The sequence below is a fragment of the Elaeis guineensis genome, chromosome 7 (assembly GCF_000442705.2).
Source record: "Elaeis guineensis isolate ETL-2024a chromosome 7, EG11, whole genome shotgun sequence".
NCBI lineage: Eukaryota > Viridiplantae > Streptophyta > Magnoliopsida > Arecales > Arecaceae > Elaeis > Elaeis guineensis.
Window position 1 is genome coordinate 7117901 of NC_025999.2, and position 20915 is coordinate 7138815.

The 20915-nt window shown below is 41.5% G+C and overlaps 1 protein-coding gene and 2 pseudogenes across 1 annotated transcript; all 3 read right to left on the reverse strand.

The window, feature by feature from the left end:
* Positions 1-4171: 4171 nt before the first annotated feature.
* Positions 4172-5246, reverse strand: LOC140859257 (uncharacterized; annotated as a pseudogene).
* Positions 5247-6706: 1460 nt separating this feature from the next.
* LOC140859199 (putative germin-like protein 2-1) lies at positions 6707-7679 on the reverse strand. Its single transcript, XM_073260834.1, has 2 exons — positions 7519-7679; positions 6707-7400 (listed from the first exon to the last, which is right to left on the reverse strand). The coding sequence occupies exons 1-2, from the start codon at positions 7628-7630 to the stop codon at positions 6850-6852; spliced, it is 663 nt and encodes a 220-aa protein (XP_073116935.1). The 5' UTR covers positions 7631-7679; the 3' UTR covers positions 6707-6849.
* A 6441-nt stretch (positions 7680-14120) lies between these two features.
* LOC140859200 (putative germin-like protein 2-1) lies at positions 14121-15130 on the reverse strand (annotated as a pseudogene).
* Between the last annotated feature and the right edge of the window lie 5785 nt (positions 15131-20915).

The window sequence follows — 20915 nt, forward strand, 5'->3', positions numbered from 1 at the left end:
CGTTTCCCACGCATTTTGCGCGGTCCACGGCACTATTCCGTGGACCGATCACGATCGGAGGGCATGGGTTGATCTGTTTTTTGATCCGACGGTTCAGAACCTGATTTGGGTTGATTAAGGACTCTTAAACCTAATCTAATTAGGTTTTAACCCTTTAAAAGGGCCTGTGGATGAACAGTAAAGAGGGTGGTTCGTTTTTCTGCTGAGGCCGTACGGAACCCGAGAAGAGGAAGAAGAGAGAGGCGGAAGCGCTGAGAGAGAAGGAGCAGGAGGCTCCTGGACAGCGGTCGCCAGGTACTTCAAGGTTCAGGGGGTCTTCCAAGAGAGAGAGAGCTTTTGTGAGGGGAACTTCTAGTGAGAGAGAATTGGGTGTACAAGGTTGAGGGTGAGGTCTCCTCTTATAAAATTTTTTTTTCATAGTGAAATTTGCATGCCCCGTGGAGGCGAGCCCTTTTGTGGCTGATCCACGTATTTTTGATTATTTTTCTTTTATTTTGTTTCTTCTTTCTTCCTCTGCATCACGTGGTACTGAAAGGATCTTGAGAGGTGGTGTCCTGGCCAGACATCCACCCAACAAGTGGTATCAGAGCAAGGCAGTACAAGGACGCAGATTGCAGTGGTGGTGAGCAAGACTGGAGATGGAGAAGACAGGAACAATAAAGATGGAGATCAATAAGTTTGATGGTAAGAGCAATTTCTCCTTGTGGCAGGCAAGGGTGAAGGACGTGCTCATCCAACAGGGGTTGATCGATGCTCTCTTGTGCGATGAGAAGCCGACCACCATGGAGGTGCGGGATTGAAAATGGCTACAGATGCAGGCGGTGAGTACCATCCGCATGTACCTGGCGGATGAGGTGGTGATCCATGTGCTGAGCGAGACTTCCCGACGGTGCTGTGGTCGAAGCTCAGGAGTTGTACATGGCGAAGTCTCTCACCAACACACTTTTCCTCTGGAGGCAGTTTTACCAACTACGGATGACTGAGGGACAGAGCGTGCAGGAGCATTTGAGCCACTTCCAGAAGATCCTCACCGACCTCCTCAGCGTTGGCGAGAACGTTGAGGAGAAGACCAGGGCGCTGGTTTTGCTGGCATTGCTTTCCCCTTCGTACGAGTCCTTGGTGACTGCTCTTCTAGTGGGAAGAGCACTATCAAGATGGACGAGGTCACCGCGGCGATACTCCAGAACGAGGTTCTCAGGAGGGAGAACCCAGCTTCGAGCTCAGGTGGCGATAGCTCAGCTTTGGTGGCTTCTGGAGGAGCAGGAGGCGGTAGACGGAGCGACAGGAGATCGCAACGAGGGCGGTCCAAGTCCAGGAGGGACTTGAGCAAAATCAGGTGTTACCGGTGTGAGGAGTTGGGGCATCTAGCCAGAGATTGCCCTCAACTCAAAAATCGGACGGTGGCTGCTGTAGCGACGCCGGCAGTGATTCAGATGGAGATGTCCTGGAGATATCTGACGAGGTATCTACTTCTTCCAGCAGTGGATATTAGATTCTGCATGCCTCTATCATGTGTGTTGCAGAGAGAAGCAGTTTGACTCCCTGGAGAACAGTGAGGGCACTGTATATCTGCGGATGGATCGAGCTGTGCGATCAAAGGCATTGGGACGGTCAGCTGGAGGACACATGACGGTGCAGTGAGGAGATTGGGGGAGGTCCGATACATACCCGATTTTAGGCAAATCTTATCTCACTTAGCAGACTGGATTCGAGAGGCTACAGGATGGTAGCTGGTGGAGGAATCTTGAGGGTGCTATGCGGCGATAGGATTGTGCTGGAGGGGAAGAAGGGGAGCAGAGGACATTATTACCTGCGGGGAGCCCAGTGCGAGGTGGAGCTTCAGGAGCCAGTGGAGCCCAGAGCGAGGTGGAGCTCCAGGAGGCGGATCGGGCACAAGACAGGAGACTCGGGAGGATGAGAGGTGACGTCGCAAGGTGAGATTCCTATTGCCGCAGGACAATCCCCGAGCAGGTCTCAGGTCAGGAGGAGCACAGTATACGACGAGATGGGATCGAGCAGCCTGGCTCGACTCCCATGTTTGCCTATCCATGATCAGCAGGCGATTGCCCCAGGGCATGGGGGCGAGGAGATCCAGAAGCTCTCGAGTCTGGAGGAGGCCGAATATCGAGTCGAGATAGAGATTGTTAGGATTTGACATCTCAAGATTCAGCCCATATTGAGCCCACAGCGAGGTTCGCAGTGAAAAATGGAGTCCAACGAGACCAAGATCACCTGAAACAGATCTCGGATGGAGGAGATACGAGCTTTTGAAGTCAGCACGAGATTCGAGGTGGTGGAGGACCACCGGCGACCGGCGGCGGGCGGCAACGGCCCGGCCGCAGGCGGCGGCGCTGGGATGCGCGACCCAGGCCCGCGCGGGATGCTCGACCCACGCGGGCGGGGCCCAGGCGGGCGAGCGGCCCAGCCGGGCGCGGGCCCAGGCGCGCCAGGCCCGCACGTGGGAGCGGGCCGGCCCAGGCCCAGCGGCCTGTTGGCCCTTTGCCCCGGATCCGCCACCGTGGACCGGGCGGTCCACGGCTGGGTTTGTGGACCGCGCGGGCATTTCCCACGCATTTCGCACGGTCCACGCACTATTCTGTGGACCGGTCGCGAATGGAGGGCGTGGGTTGATCTGTTTTTTGATCCGACAGTTCAGAACCTGATTTGGGTTGATTAAGGACTCTTAAACCTAATCTAATTAGGTTTTAACCCTTTAAAAGGGCCTGTGGACGAACAGTAAAGAGGGTGGTTCGTTTTTCTACTGAGGCCGCACGGAACCCGAGAAGAGGAAGAAGAGAGAGGCGGAAGCGCTGAGAGAGAAGGAGCAGGAGGCTCCTGGACAGCGGTCGCCAAGTACTTCAGGGGTTCAGGGGGTCTTCCAAGAGAGAGAGAGCTTTTGTGAGGGGAACTTCTAGTGAGAGAGAATTGGGTGTACAAGGGTTGAGGGTGAGGTCTCCTCTTGTAAAATTTCTTTTTCATAGTGAAGTTTGCATGCCCCGTGGAGGCGAGCCCTTTTGTGGCTGATCCATGTATTTTTGATTATTTTTCTTTTGTTTTGTTTCTTCTTTCTTCCTGCTGCATCGCGTGGTACTGAAAGGATCTTGGGAGGTGGTGTCCTTGCCAGACATCCACCCAACATAAGGTGGGAGTAGAAGTGACAAAGCCCCTCTGAGGCTCGCCTAGAGATGAAAAGGAGAGAGGTTTTTTGGGAGGGTGAGAATGTATGGGAGAGAGAAAGCGCATGACAGGGAGATATCTATGGGAGAAAAATGCAAGAGCGAGAAAGAGATTGGGGAAACAGAAGAAGATAGAGAACAAGAGGCCGCAGGTTGGGTCATACGTGATAAGGTGCAATCACCCCATTCGGCCCTCTATTTTTTCCCCCCTTAGCATGGCCTTGCGTGATAAGAATGCATGTCCACTCCCCCACGCCCACCACCACACACACCCCACCACCCCCTTCCTGCTGTTGTCCACATACCACCTAACAGGCGTTACCACCTTGGGATAAAGGCCTGGGCCCAAGTTCACTGGGTTCGGGCACGAGTATCACATCCTCCCCCTCCCCTTAATTAAATTTTATCCTCCAAATTTAGCATAACTTAATTATCAATGAATGCACACACATGCTAACACAACTATAAGTCATCTATCCAAATATCACATTCATCATTGATACTGCTTCAGGCAAACTTTAAAATAACTTAACCCATCATACTTCCATTACACACTCCAGTCTAACTCACAAAATTTCTTCAAGTTCTCTAAATAGTTTTTGACCACATATTATTCTACACTAAAACTAAGAAGATCCACAATTTCAACTTTATAATAGAACCCAAACAAAACTTTGAGTCTTTCTTCCTAACTTACCTCGAACATACCCCATCATAATTAACCTTTAAGTTTGTTATCATATTCAAAACTATTTCATAACTAAGTGCTATATTATAAACTAAGTTATTCGTAATTTTTGGCATTGGACGCATGTGTATCTTGCGAAATTAGTCATAGACACAGTACTAAGTGTGTGGTCTGCCCTCCTTCTGTTGCTTGTGAGAAATGTTTGAGCTACGTGAGTCTGTGCAGTAGGAATTTGAGCAGCCGAAGGTTGATATGATCGAGTCCTAAAACATTGTGGTCTCTAAATTGATTAAGACCCTAAAATATTCTATGGGCACTTGGCTATCTTATGGCCCTGTTAGCCACACTTGAAATAAGTTCCATTTGTTCTCCTGCATTTCTTGGTATTATAGATACTATCACACACAGCACACTTAAGCCTGTCTTGTTGGTTAACATTATCATAAAATCCTTGTTTCTCCCGATGGAAATCAGTTGAATATTCAGAACCTTCAGTTGCTCGAAATTTTATAGATCCCCTAAAATTCAATTTATTCTATCCAGCACAAGCCTCAAAATCTCTATCTCTTTTCTTTGGCTTTTCTTCTTCTATATTTTGGGTTTTCTTCCGGATAATTTCAATGCTCTTAGCCTTGTCTACTAGATCATCATAATTTGTTGAGTGCACTGTAGCAAGACCCCTTTGAATATATGGTATCAATCCCTCCTCAAACCTTCTCATCTTGGACTCATCATCCGCAACAAGGGTGAGAGCGAATCGGGATAGTTTGTCAAATTCTATCTCATATTTGTCGACAGCCATTCCTCCTTATGATAAATTAAGGAATTCTCTTTTCAATTCTCTTAGCCGGCTGGCAGAAAAATATTTGGAATAGAAGATGGTGCCAAACCTCTATCATGTAACTGACCCATAGTCGGAAGTTAGAGTGCACTCCACAGATTTCCGCCAATGATGAGCTCTATCCTGAAGCATATAAGTAGCAAATTTGATCTTTCCTCATCGGTACATTCCATAGCTCTAAAGGCTTTTTCCATCTCATCTATCCAAGTCTAGCCTCCTGAGGATTAGTAATGCCCTTAAAGGCTAGAGGGATAATTTTTCTAGACTCTATTATACTCTTTCTATGATCGGATAGGTCAGGATTCTGTAATAGTGGGTGTAAAGACTACTGAGGTAACTCTCTTTATTGATGCACTAACCCCACAACCTCTTGAATTAATTCAAGCATTCGATCCAAATTTTCAGCTATATTTCTTGGTGGAATTACTGATTGGTACCAGATTGGTTGATTTGTAATCAGCTGATCAACTATCGCTTCTTGTTGAACATCAAGATTCATATTCTGATTTAAATGCTCTTGATCTTGTGGGTTTTTGGCCATCGATTCAGGAAGAACTTCATCCTGAGAACCTCTTATTAAATCACTTATTCTTCGGCTGTGACCACAGTGGAGCACATTCTTGATTTCAATAAAAATAAAATAAGCATCATAATAATATTTGAGACAAAATAATTAACATAAATTTATTAACAGGAAAGCATGCATAAACAGAGACATCTCATTACCTAATTTCCATCCAAGACTCTATCTTTCCAATGAACACTAAGGATCCTTGAATCTAGGCTCTTATGTCATTATTTCTCTCATAATTAATCATAAATCCTAGTGATCTTAAGCTTAGACTTTGATACCATTAAATCTGTCACACCTCGAGTGTAACGGACGATGCATGCCTGCAAGACGGATCCCACAGACATGCAAGGCTAGCTACCTAAAAAAATAATCTAACTATTTCATAATAATTTTAAATCAATCAAAAAATAACCTTAATCCTTGCAAATTAAGATCTCTTGAATGTTCTTGACAAACTAGCGCACTCTCCCAAATCCATAATCTGAAAAATAGAGAAAGAACACTTTTTCATGTTTAAACTTATTCCAACCCATTTAGCCAAAATTGAACACCTGATAAAATGATCAATAGAACCAAATTTCTCAAATTGGTTTCTGGCTGTTTTTGTAGATGATCAATTCAATTTTGATTTCAATTTTAAGAAATTGATTTAAATCAATTTAATTTAATTGTACCTCAAAATTGACCTAACCCGCTTCTTGCATATCCCTACCATCTCAGATGCATATGCACGTCAACTTTCAAAGCTAAAATTCATTACGACTTCGAGAGAGCTTATGTGTGTGTGGATTAAGAATTATAGTGAATCCAAGTACCTTGCAAATAGATCTTATGATCTTATATTTGGTGCAATGGTGACACAATTGTTCGAATTTCTCACATCAACCTTACTGTTGTGGTCACTTAGTTACATACATAATTTCCAAGCTTTCTCATGATATGGTTCATGAAACCATGATGAGTAAGCGTAAAATGCATGCTTCACATGAATTTGGATAATATTGGTATCAGGCATGCATTTCATATATGTCACGTGAGGCTGAGTCCTACAAGACGTGTGTCTCTCGTGGTGCTACGGCCCCTTATATATCATTCTCGTGAGGAATAGAAGTTTCTTGATAAGTTAATGTTGGATTTGTGTAATCCAAATAATTTTGTGCTGGATATATATTAAATAGAAAATTTTTTGTGGTGTTGCTTATTAAATAGAAAAACTTTTGGTGTTTTTTTGTTGGATTCATGTGATTCAAGTAGCTCGGGAGGAGGACAAGTTCTATAGGATATGCATCCATTTTTCGCTTACCTAGCTCAAGCATGCAACTTGAAATTTTCATTTCTCTTGCTCTTGCATGTGTAAAAATTATAGATATGGCCAAATATAAACTGAGGCTCAAACAAGTGTTTAAAGTTTTAGAAGTTGATGAAATAACTGAAACGATTGAGGAGTCGATCATCCACGATATATATTATTGTTTATTTGAACAGATATATAGGTATTGTTTGCTTATTCAAATAGCACAGTATAAATAATTCAGTCCAACTTTTACATCAAGAAATTTGTATGCAGTTTCTAGTTGTTGTTGTCCATCCAGAATTGGGCTTGGAGCCAATCTACAGTCTTCTTGTCCAATTGGAAGGCCTTGGCAAGAACATAATCGGAGATTGGTGGCTTCGCTCCAAAGACTGCATTGGCTATGGTGATGACGCCAGGGTTCTGGCTGCTGAGACCGGCAATAGCAACAGCATTTGTCTTCCCATAGTTGAATTGAAAATGGATGAGACCTTGAGGAAATACGAACACATCACCCTTGTTAAGGACCTTAGTGAAAAGCTGGTTGGGGTTAGATGTGACAAAGCCGACGTAGAGCATGCCTTCTAACACTATAAGGATCTCAGTTCCCCTTGGGTGGATGTGAGGAGGGTTGAGACCATAGGGTGCAAAGTCTAGGCGAGCTAGCGAGATACCAAGGGTGTTGAGCCCAGGAATTTGGTTCACATTGACTTGAGTCACATTAGAACCTAATTTGTTTCCCGTGTCACCGGGCTTGTCAAGGCCAGAGAAGAAGAAATCTTCGGGTTTGGCCATCTTCGGATCCTTGCAGACAAACCCATTCACGAACACTGCATCAACAATTGCAAGAAGGGTAAGTATAAATGAAGAAATGATAAAAACTACACAGCATGCTGGCTAATTGCATGTGCAGTAACTAATTATAAGATAGCTGTTGAAGAGGAGTACCATCTGATTTACGATCAGCAACACAGAAGTCTTGGAGTTGACTAGGATCAGAAGCAATGGCGTGAGATGAAGCCAGAGCAAGGAGGGCAAGGAAGAGAAAATGGGCAGCCATCTGCTCTCCCTTAATTTCTAGCTAGCAGAAGAATAGCCAAGGATATGGAGCAAGGTACGTAGTGTGGCCAAATAGCTTGGAGGAATTGGATATATATAGAGGGAGATGTACGTGCCTGTTCAGAGGCTTGAATTAGTCATGCAATTACTTTTTCACTAAAAGAGAGAGTATTCCCATGTTAGGTGACGGTTTTCTAATGTTTCCCATGTGTTTGTTCTTGTCCAACTTTCATTTAGACAAAGTCGTAGCGTCTAGGCGATAATATGTGTGGATGGAAGACTGTGACAAAGTAGTTTAGAGACAAGAAAACACGATATTGTTATATCAATCCGTCCACCCATTGGTTAAGGTTTGTCTCGTTCTCTTACAATATTTTCTTATATCAATCAATGGGGATCTTGGTGCAACCAATACCAAGCCGTTAGAGAACTGCAGTCCATGGGCAGGTATGTATATTATATTCAACTAAGATTTTGATATGGTCGCAATAAGCAATCATCAACCGACCTATTAGCTCACGCTGCTGTGATTTGCCAGGGAGAATGACGTGCTAGCACTTATGGTTTCCAAGGTAGCAGTTGAAGCCACCAAACTGGCTGAAATAGCCCATGTGATGGCAGGCTTTTGACTGATAGCTTTTTCTAGGGTGTCCTAATTGAACCCTAACATTTTTTAATTATGATGGGGATCTTCTGTTGGTTAAAGCCACTCTTTTTTTTTTTTTTTCTTTGTTGGTTTTTGGATGATTGACAAAAGCTATTCACGTATTATGAGAATTAGTAGTAGTGGGGGTAGTGCCTTACTCCTATCACTTTCACTTCAGGACAAAAAAAAAAAGAGATGAGAACTAGTTGGCTTCCACAAGATTGGAGGAATGCAAATTGTTTGTCTTATTTTTGGAAGGGTACTTTGAAAGCCAAGTATTTTTTTTTTATGAATTCTCCTCTATTAATTAGGCGATGTCAGGAACGTCGGATTCTGTAAAGATGGATGGCTGGGTGATGTCCGTCCTTGTTATCTATTTCCTTGATTGTTCCATAAAGTTAGGGGATCAGAATGTTTCAATGCATTTGGTTTTTTTCTCTTCTAATGTTTTGATCAGTTCGAATTTGGTATGTTTAAGGCATTTGGATCTGAGGAATTTATGTTTTATTGCATATTCTTATTTTCAGATTATATTATTATATCGGTGTGATATGAAAATTCTTACTGGGCTGTAAAGCTCACACTCTTTTATCTTTTTTTTTCTTCTCAGAGTTACAGGATGTTTATGATTGGCTATGGCTTGGATTTACGGATGAGCAGATGGATAGATAGAGTGTCATAGTACCTGATCAGAGGATTGAAGAAATTTAATTTGTAATTATGTAAATTTTACTAGTTATTGTTGAAATTAAATATTATGGATGTTGAGATTGTAATGAAATATTTTTGGCCTTGCATATTCTTTAGGGCTTACTCTAAGGAGTGTGCGGCCATCACGTATCCGATCCGGGTATTGAGTTCGAGGCGTGATAGTTTTTCTGTAATTTTATAATCTTAATGAAATGTTAATGGAAGTATTCTTCCATCTTTATTCTCAGAAAAATCATAAACAGTACTTTCTCTTCTTGGTTAAAGCATGTGCACACCCAATTTTTGTGATGGTTTAGGTGACAGTATTGTGAGCTTCTCTTATGAGCTCTCAAGTTGATATCCATCTCTTCCGAGCTCTCAAGTGGAGATTCATTCGTGCATGTGCGCTGACAAAATAGACCAAGTTCAAAACCACTTGCAAGCTAGACTAAGGTCTACCCAAAGTCAGTGCCATGCTCCTGCTCAAATCAACAGGCAATAAAGCGAGCTTTGTAACAAGTTATGAAAATCTTGTTAGTGGGAAGAGGAACAACATTCCCAAGTGCCTCTATGCTTAAAAGCATCAAGCATTTCAGACTTTCGTGCATGCCACTCCGAGATATCAACCACCTCTTTAAATGTCCTAGACTCCTGGTAAAAGTGAATAGTAGCAAACTATGGATTCTTCATCAAATGCCGACGCTAGATCTCTCATGACCTCACCTGCATTTTCTTTAAAATTTATTTCTCAGCATGCCAAGCAAGTCCATCAACAGCTCCACAGAATTGATGCTTCACCCTCTAGTCATGCATCTTAACACTCTATAGTTCTAAAGGTATATATTTCACTTGGATCTTGGACTCTAATGCATCCTTTCATTTGATGCCGCATCCTTCTTTTCTTGGTTCCGATTCACCTCTTCCTATATAGCCTCATACTGTCATGCCCCAAACTCAGCATCCAGATGAGGCACATGATGGCCGCACACTCCTTAGGATGAGGTTCTAAAGAATATGCAAGACCTACCTTTACATTCAAAAATATTATATCAAATCATACTTAGGCAGTAGTAGTAAACATAAATTCCTAATTTTATTGATTCAAATAAAATATAGTTCATCAATGTCTCATCATAATTAATATCAATATTTATTTAAAAATAAACTATGCATATATCTTTTAAGATCCTATGCTCTTGATTGCTCAGTCATAACCCCATATAATCTTCTAGATCTAAAATAAAAAAAAATAGAAAAGAGGGAGTGAGATTTATAGGCTCAGTAAGTTACTAATATCTTTGAGAGATTAACTATACGTAATTTTTAAAATATAATAATTTAACAATAATAAGTAACAATATAATTTTTTTTCAAAGCATGCCATGCATGTCAGTAAAATCCAAAAATCCTCTCTTAATCTATGGTGACTATAGCCATAATTAGCTCTTGATAAGGCCTAAAAGAGACTAGCCTCAAAAAATAAATATGCGACATATCAATGTGTGCCAGCAACTAGCCCCTACTAGCTATACTCTGATCCACATGATCATGATTAGTTCCATGACAGGATAAAGAAACTAGTTCTGAAATATAGACATAAGATATATTAACATGTGTCAGTAATTAGCTTCGACTGGCTAGGTTCGAAGAACAAGCTCTATCAGTGATTAATCCCGGCTGGTTAGGTCCGAAAGAAACTAGTTTTTGATATGTGATTAATGATCAGTCTCGTTGGCTAAATCTAAATCATAATCAATCAGAGAGTTTTTTTCATAATTTCATCATAACCAAATAATCAAATTTATTTCACAATAATATCAAATCAAGTTTTTCACATCTCATTTTCAGAAACAAAAAGATAATTTTTATTCAAACTTCATGCAAAGATAAAAATGAATAATCTTGTTTCTACAAATGATGCAATATTAAAACAAAGAAATCATCTTCTTTCAAATTTGTAATCATGCTAAAATGACACCATGCTTGATCTAATATTTTCAATTACTTTTTATGCATAAATGCATAGTTTCAAACTTTTATAATTTTTAAATATTTTAATAATTTTTATATATAAAATCTAATTTTTAAATATATAAATATGTATGAAAAAATTTGAAGATGAAAGAAAACTTCCTGTCAGTCGAATCCAAAAATCTCAATCTTTAAAACAAGGCTTGATCCTTAGATTCTGCTCCTTTCGATGTAGATCAAAATCTTTGATTAGATCTATTTAATTGATCAATTAAAAATTAGACTAATTAGACTCACCTGATCAATTAGTAAAGCTGTAAAGGAAAGAGCAATCAAGATCCAATCTATTTGATCAAACTCAACCAATATGGATGGAGAGATACTTAATCTAGATCCGTTGGACTTTTGGACTGGATTTGCTTGATTTAGGTCCAAATTAGGGGTCTAGATCTAGGCGGTCTAAGTTGGTCATTAAAAGATCAATTTAGATCTAATCAAATCAGGTCTTGGCTAAGTTTCCTCTCTCTCTCTCCCCCTCTTTCTCTCTCTCTTCCTCTCTCGCTTTCTCTCCCTCTCTTTCTTTTTCTTTCTTATTTTTCTTTCTTATTTTTCTTTCTTTATTTCTATCTCTCTTTCTTTCTTTCTTAGCTGAGCCCAAGATCTCTTGAGGGCTTCCTAAGGGACAATAAGAGGGTGGGGGTCAGCTGTGATGTAGCCAGAGTGACCAGCGGTGGTGGCATGACGACGTCTAGAGGCAGTGGTCTGGCTGATGGCGATAGGAGATCTGAAAGAAAAAAAGAAAAGGGTTACTCCCTATTGTGCCAAGGTGATGATACTGAGGGCCGAAAAGAAAAGGGAGAAAAATAGGCTTATCGGAGATGGTGGTAGCAGCGTGGTTTGGTCGGCGGGATAGAATTTGGTGGATCTCACACTCGAAGACTCTCCTAAATAGAGCTACGATGGTTTGAAGAGGAAGGGCCAGATTTTAGGGAGGAGATGATGTTCGAGAAGGCGGCACAGTGGCCATCAGAGACGAGGAAGAAGGAAGAGGTAGGTGGTGGAGGATTCAATGATGGGTTCGATCAAGAGGTGATGGGTTTAAATAGAAAAGAATGGGAAGGGAGTAGATTCAATTTGTCCATGGATAAAGCCGGCTTTTAGTATCGGTGTAATCAATCCAACAACCCACCCCCTTCGGTGTATGGTTCTATCAGGTCACTCCTTGTTGCCTTATCTTCTTCGATGGTTGAAGATCAAGCAGTGGATTAGGTTCCCCTATTCTAATTATCTTTTTTTTTTTAAAGATTGCGGTGAAGTCGGCAAGCCTTGCCGACTTCACACTGAATCGGGTCCAATTGGATCAGTGCTCACGCATACTATTACAGATGACGGTACCCATTTATGCACATCTCAATAGGGTGATCTTAAGACCACCAAATTTACTGCTTATTCCATCTGCTGTATTCCTCAATTATTTATTAATCTACTACCTATTGCTCAACTCACTGATCATGGTTGCTTTGTCTCTTTTGATACATATCCTATTGCTTTGTGCAGGACCAGCAAATCGATCATTTGGTTGGTGCTGGTCATTGCCATAATGGAGTATCTGATGGACTACTTGCATGTCGCTTGTTCTTTCGCCTTTGCCTTTGGTCCGTCCCCTTCTACTTTTGATATCTGGCATTGTCATCTAGGTTATTTTTATGGTTATCATTCTACTACTTTAGTTCGTAATGATGTCTTAGGCTCTATTTGTAGTTTAGATATGCTGCCTTATGAAGGCTGTGTTCTTAGAAAACAAGTGAGACTTCATTTTGCTTGAGTAAGTCCATAGTTATTTCATCCTTTGATTTATTTCACTTAGATATGTGGGTTCCTTCTCCTTCTATTTCTGAAGATAGAAACCGTTATTATGTTACATTCATTGATGATTATTCTTGCTTTACATGGGTTTATTATATGTAGTCTCACTCTCTACTATGCTAAATTTATAAAAAGTTTGCCACATAGGCTAATGTCTTTCACATGGCCATAGGTGAACAGTGGAAAATGAATATGTGAAACTCAAATCCAAAAAACTAGAGAGCCGAAGATAGAGTGTGCAGCCATCAAAGTTTGATAATGTCAAAATCTCGAAGCAGTAGTATAAGTGCAGCCATCAAAGTATGATGTTGTCAAAATCTCAAAGCAGTAGTATGAGACTTAGTCTTGAAGCTCATTTCAGAGATGGGAGGGAAGCTTGTTTTGGAGATGCATGAATGATCGATGAATATGCTCTGATACTGTGTTGTAGGATTAAGCCAAGAGAATGGTTGGCGAAGAACTCTCATTCTATCTTGGAATTGTATCAAGAGAGAACCACATATACATGGGGATCACAATAATCATGATGTAAGCTTAGCACCAAGGTTACGTGCATATAATATACACTATATACAATACGTAGTAGTCTAACATGTATGTACATATATATATAAAAATGGAAGGGTTGACAAGGATCCAGCGTATGGGTTTCTACTCAAATTCTGGAGTGGTTATGATTCAAGGATAGGGATCTAACATCAATGATCTGAACCACTGGATGTGACTTCGTATCTTTAAACTGCTTACAGATCAAAATCGTAGTATTTGGAGAGACTAGCCGCATCAAGTGGTTAAAAATACATATACCATTCTAATTATTTAAACTAATTTTTTGAGTGTAAACAATCTATATTGTAGAATTAATTATAGTGCATTGTCAGATACCAGGTGGTTAACTGAAAGCCCAACTGATCAAAGATTTTGATTAAAAACCTAAAGCTAAGCAGTGTCAAAATTGTCAATAATTTAAGAGAAATCACAGAAAACCTTAAACACAGATCGAGCAACTAAAATGAATGGACAAGCAGCGTTTACATATTGAGACGATATTTCTTAGACGATATTTCTTCAGCGTTTACATCTTCGTCCTCATGGCGTGACCACAAGGAGTGATCATGATTCCTAAAGAACTGAGTGCTTGCTTTGTTGGTATGTTTTGAGGTGAAGAAGTGCATGTTGAAGCTTTTGAAGTTGATGAGACAACTAAAACGAGCAGTCCCAGCCAATTACAACGAGAAGTCCATCCTGATCTCTATGCCAGAAGCAAGACAAATATTAACTGATAAAAGTATTTCTATTTACTAATAAAATATAGCAAACTTATTTTGGTTCAAACAAATATATGGAAACAAAAGGACAATGATTTCTTATCCAAACCAAACAATACAAAAAAATCAATCCTTAGCTCAAACAAATATGTGAAAACAAAAGGACAATGTTTGCCTATTCAAACCATACAATACAAAAAATGCCAATCCAAGTATCAGATATCAAGTAGTTCTCATGCAGTTGCCCAGTTGCTGGTGTCCATCTAGAATTGGGCCTGGAGCCAATCTACAGTCTTCTTATCCAACTGAAAGGCCTTGGCAAGAACATCATCAGAGATGGGTGGCTTCGCTCCAAAGACTGCATTGGGTACGAGGATCACACCGGGGTTCTGGCTGCTCAGACCAGAAAGGGCAACAGCATTGGTCTTCCCATAGTTGAATTGGAAGTGGATGAGACCTTGAGGAAATACGAACACATCACCCTTGTTAAGGACCTTAGTGAAGAGCTGGTTGTTGGGGTTGGATGTTACGAAGCCGACATAGAGTGTGCCTTCCAACACCGTAAGGATCTCAGTAGCCCGTGGATGGGTGTGAGGAGGATGACACCATTGGGTGCAAAGTCTAGACGAGCTAGTGAGATGCCAAGGGTGTTGAGCCCGGGAATTTGGTTCACAGCGATTAGAGTCACATTAGACCCAGGTTTGTTTCCTGTGTCACCGGCCTTGTCAAGTCCAGAGAAGAAGAAATCTTCGGCTTTGGCCTGCTTCGGGTCCTTACAGACAAACCCATTTACAAACACTGCAACAATTATAAAAACGATTAGTACTTGGAGAATGCATAAAACCATACGTTATGCATGCATAATTACAAATGTCACAACTCATAAAATTAATGGTTGATGAGCAGGAGTACCATCTGAGTTAAGATCAGCGACGCAGAAGTCTTGGAGTTGGCTAGGATCAGAAGCAATGGCATGAGATGAAGCCAGAGTAAGGAGAGCAAGGAAGAGGAAATGGGCAGCCATCTATTATCTCTTTCTAGCTAGCAGGAGAATAGCCAAGGGATATGGAACAAGGTGTCATGGGAGGAGTTGATATATATAGGGGGAGATTGGGAATAGGCCTTTTGCAAGGCTTGATTTAGTCATGCGACTTTATAAAAAGAAGAAAATCAAACCATGCTGTGTAAATTGCGTGCCATGGTTTCCTATTGACCAGGTAAAAGTTTGAAGAAGTCTCGCTGATGACAGTGGGTAGAAAATTATGACGGAGTGGTCCACACAAGGGAGAAGGAAAGGTTGCAGCGTCGAGTTAACCATCCACACATGGATCCTGGTTTCTTTTATTCTATATTATTATGTATAATTTCTGATCCCGTCTTCTTTCAACAAAGATACTTTGGAGTTGTTGGAGAATACATTGACGAGACCTTTTGTGCCATACAACCGCATTTTTTCCAAAGCAATAATGATGTGACGACACCTCATCTTTTTTTTTTGTGGTATCCGACACCTCATCTTTTTGATTTTCTCAACGACACCTTGCTTTTTACATGAAAAATTTTGAGCGTTCGTTTAATTCAAAAACACAACGGCGAGTTAACTAGAGTGCAATCCATGTTACAGCAATACAAAAAAAAAAAAAAAAAAAAAAAAAAAAACAAAAACAAAAATAAAAATAAAAATAAAAATAAAAAATGAAAAACTAGAGTGCAATCCAACCGAATCAAATTGAGTAGTTGAAAATTTAGGCTCGACTTAATTTAAATATTCGGACTTTAAACTCATTCAAGATCCATCGGGTGTTAATATTCCAAACTTCGACTTTATAAAAATAGATAAAATTAGAAATCGATTTCGACTCGACTCGACTCGATTCGACTCGAATATCAACCAAGTTATATTCAAACTTGAAATCAAATTTTAACCTATTAATAATATATTAGGATTTGATGCTTCAAGATTCGGTCCACATTGAGCCCACAGCGAGGTCCGCGACAAAAAACGGAGTCCAACGAGACTAAGATCATCCCAAATAAGTCTGGATGATCGAAGCTGGCACAAAGTTCGAAGCAGTGGAGGATTAGCAACAGCCGGTGGCGGGCCAGCGGAGCGACGGTGGCACGGCGTGTGCGGCAGCGTGCGGCCTGGGCGTGCAGAGCCCGACCCAATGCGCGGGGCGGGGCCCTAGCCCAAGCGCACGAGCATGCGGGCACGGCCCAGGCCCACGGGAGCGTGCAGGTTCAGGGCCCAGGATTGCCCGATCCACGGTGGACCGAATAATGCACAGGAGAGCGAGTGGACTGCATGGGCATTTCTCATGCATTTCTCACAGTCCACAGACTATTCCGTGGATCAATGCGCGATCGGAGGGCGTGGGTTGCTTCTGATTTCAATCCAACGATCTGGAGAATTGTTTGAGTGCTCTAATGATTCCTAATCCTATTCTAATTGGCTTTTAAGCCTTTAAAAGGCTGATCAAGGAACAGAACGATGTAGTGGTGGCCTGGTGGTCGCGCACAGTTTCGTCAATTGCGAAAAACCTAAATCAGAGAGAAAGCAGACATCATATCGAGAGGAGTGAGGCTCCTTGACAGCAGACAGCGATCACTTCAGGGGTTCAGGGGGGTCTTGCTAGGGAGAGAACTTTTGTTAGAGAGAACTTTCTATGAGGGAGAAATTGGATGTACGAGAGTTGAGAGTGAAATCTCATCTTGTAATATTTCTTTTCTCATACTGAAGTTTGCATGTCCCGTGGAGGCGAGCTCTTTTTTGGCTGATCCACGTGTTTGGTTGTTTTCTATTTTATTTCTTCTTTCTTCTTGCTGCATCGCACGGTATCGGAAAGGTCCTGCGAGATGGTGTCCTGGCCAGACATCCACCTTACAAGTGGTATCAGAGCGAGGTGGTACAAGGACGCAGATTGCAGTGGTGGTGAGTAAGATTGAAGATGGAGAAGACAGGATCAATCAAGATGGAGATCAACAAGTTTGATGGAAAGAGCAATTTCTCCTTGTGGCAGGCAAGGGTGAAGGAGGTGCTCATCCAGTAAGAGCTGATTGATGCTCTCTTATGCGAGGAGAAGCCGACCACCATAGAGGTGCAGGATTGGAGACGGCTACAGATGTAGGCGGTGAGTACCATCTGCATGTACCTAGCAGATGAGGTGGTGATCCATGTGCTTAGCAAGACTTTTCCGACAGTACTGTGGTCGAAGCTCGAGGAGTTGTACATAGTAAAATCTCTCACCAATACTCTCTTTCTCTGGAGACAGTTCTACCAACTATGGATGACTGAGGGACAGAGCATACAGGAGCATCTAAGCCACTTTCAGAAGATCCTCACCGACCTCCTCAGCGTTGGCGAGAATGTTGAGGAGAAGACTAGGATCCTGATTTTGCTAGCATTGCTTCCTCCTTCGTATGAGTCCTTAGTGATTGCTCTTCTTGTGGGAAAGCACCATCAAGATGGACGAGGTTACTACAGCGATTCTCCAGAATGAGGTTCTCAGGAGGGAGAACCCAGCTTCGAGCTCAGGTGGCGGTAGCTCAGCTTTGGTGGTTTCTGGAAGAGTAGGAAGCGATAGACAGAGCGACAGGAGATCGCGACGAGGGCGGTCTAAGTCCAAGAGGGACTTGAGCAAAATCAGGTGTTATCAGTGTGATGAGTTGGGGCATCTAGCCAGAGATTGCTCTCAACTCAGAGATCGGACGATGGCTACTGTAGCAACGGTCAGTAGCGATTCAGAGGGAGATGTTCTGGAGATATTTGATGAGGTATCTACTTCTTCTCAGCAGTGATTTTAGATTTTGCATGCACCTATCATGTATATTGTAGAGAGGAACAGTTTGACTCCCTGGAGAGCAGTGAGGGCACTATTTATCTGCTGGATGGATCAAGCTGTGCGATTAGAGGCATTGGGATGGTTAGCTGGAGGACACATGATGGTGCAGTGAGAAGATTGGGAGAGATCCGATACATATTCGATTTCAGATGAATCTTATCTCACTGAGCAAATTGGATTCGAGAGGCTACAGCATAGTAGCTGTGGAGGAATCCTGAAGGTATTACGCGGCGATAGAATTATTCTGGAGGAGAAGAAGAGGAGGAGAGGACATTACTCCTGGCGGAGAGCCTAGTGCGAGGTGGAGCTTTAGGAGCCAGAAGGAGTTCAGAGCGAGGTGGAGCTCCAGGTGGAGGTGGATCGGGCACGAGACAGGAGACTTGAAGGATGAAAGACAATATCGCAAGGTGAGATTTCTATGGCCATAGGATGATGCTTGATCAGGTCTCAAGTCAGGAAGAGCACAGCATACAACGGAGATGGGATCGAGTGGTCTAGCTCGACTCCCATGTTTGCCCATCCATGATCAGCAGACGATTGCCCCAGGGTATGAGGGCGAGGAGATCCAGAAGCTCACAGAGTTAGGAGGAGGCCAAATATCAAATCAAGTGAAGATTGTTAGGATTTGATGCTTTAAGATTTGGTCCACATTGAGCCCACAGCAAGGTCCGCAATGAAAATGGAGTCCAACGAGATCAAGATTACCCCAAACAGAGTCCAGATGGTCAAGATATGACCGATCGAAGCTGGCATGAAGTCCGGAGCGATCGAGGATCGACGGCGGCCCGATGGAGCGGTAGTGGTGCGGCTGCATGCGGCGGTGCGCGGCCCAAGCATGGTAACGCATGGCCTGGGCATGCAAAGCCCGACCCAATGCATGGGCGCGGCCCAGGCCCACGTGCGCTCGCACGCGGGTTCAGGGCCTAGGATTACCTGGTCCATGGTGGATCGGACGGTGCACAGGAGAGCGCATGGACTGCAAGGGCATTTCCCATGCATTTCTTGCAGTCCACGGACTATTCCATAGATCGATGCATGATCAGAGGGCGTGGGTTGCCTCTGGTTTCGATCCAACGGTCTGGGGGAATTGTTTGAGTGCTCTAATGATTCCTAATCCTATTCTAATTGGCTTTTAAGCCTTTAAAAGGCTGATCAAGGAATAGAACGATGTGGTGGTGGCCTGCTGGTCGTGCGTGGCTTCATCAACTGTGGAAAATCTGAACCAGAGAGAAAGCAGACGCCGTACCGAGAGAAGGAGTGAGGCTCCTGGACAGCGGACAACAGTCACTTCAGGGGTTTAGAGGGTCTTTCTAGAAAGAGAGTTTTTGTAAGGAAGAACTTCTCATGAGAGAGAAATTGGATGTACGAGGGTTGAGGGTGAGATCTCCACTTGTAATATTTTTTTTCTCATAGTGAAGTTTGTATGCCCCGTGGAGGCGAGCCCTTTTTTGGCTGATCCATGTATTTGATTGTTTTCTGTTTTATTTCTTCTTTCTTTCTGCTGTATCGTGCGGTATCGAAAAGGTCCTGAGAGGTGATATCCTGACCAGACATCCATCCCACATAATATTATATATATTATAAATAAAAATAATATTATTAAAAATATATAAATTTGAATAGGTTTACGAGCTTTTGAGCCGAATATCCTATTATTTAATCTCAACTCATTTGCAATCTTAGTATTAAATAATGTTGTGAGAACACAATTTTGAGCCAGGCTAGACTGACCCAAAAAAGAAAAACTCACGTATGATGTGTACGTGAGGGAGGGAGTGGGGAGGAAGACTTCCATCACATGCTCATATCAAATGAAAACCCTAAAAAATCTCTATAAATCACCTTTTGACTCACCATCGAAAAATTCCTTCTAGAGTCAATGATTTCGAGCTTTTGACAGAGAATTCTTTTGGTGTTATTAGGAGATTTATTCTTCTCCTCCCTTTTCTGGTTTCTAGACCATCGTAACCAACCTCATTCCCATCAATGAGTCACGAAAGTAATGATGGAATAGGATATCCCTATTTTGGGTTCCTTCTTTTGTTTTGTCGTCCACCACCAACCATTGCTTGATGCTATGGCTTCTCCTACTCCCTTGAATTTTCTATGGTGGGTATGTTTATTTCCGTGTGAATTAGCTAGTCTCCTTTTAGAGCTAGGCAGTTGGAACTGATTTCTAGCACATACTATTTGATGACATATTTTATTTTCAAGAGTCAGTCTCTTTCGAGCTTTGTTATGGAGCTGATTATATAGTTGTAGTTGTAAAGACTATATATGAGTGGATGGATTATGTATATTTGATTGTATATACTTGATTAGATGAAATAAATATTTTAAATAAAAATTTCAATTTTTGATTAAATGCATCTAATACTTAGAAAATTATCTTGGTATACATATTTTTATATAAAATTTTATTCTATTTTGACAAGATATTTTATTGACAATTTGAAATTCTGTACCAAAAAAAAAGTATTTCTTATATATATATATATATTATATATATATATATATATATATATAGTTGTAAAGACTATATACTAGTGGATGGATTATGTATATTTGATTGTATATACTTGATTAGATGAAATAAATATTTTAAATGAAAATTTCAATTTTTGATTAAATGCATCTAATACTTAGAAAATTATCTTGGTATACATATTTTTATATAAAATTTTATTCTATTTTGACAAGATATTTTATTGACAATTTGAAATTTTGTATCAAAAAAAAAGTATTTCTTTTATATAATATATATATATATATATATATATATGTCACGACCCAAACCCAGCACCTGAGTTGGGCACGTGACACGGCCACACAAACCCTAGAGCAGCGCCCTGAGGATCATGTAAGGCCTAATAATTTAACACTTCAAAATTTTAAATAACCAAGTAAATACCAAATCAATCAACCGAGTCACAACTTCAAATCAAATGTAAACTTATTCAATACAATTATTCAAATGTTCATTGGTATCAGAGAATTTAAGCT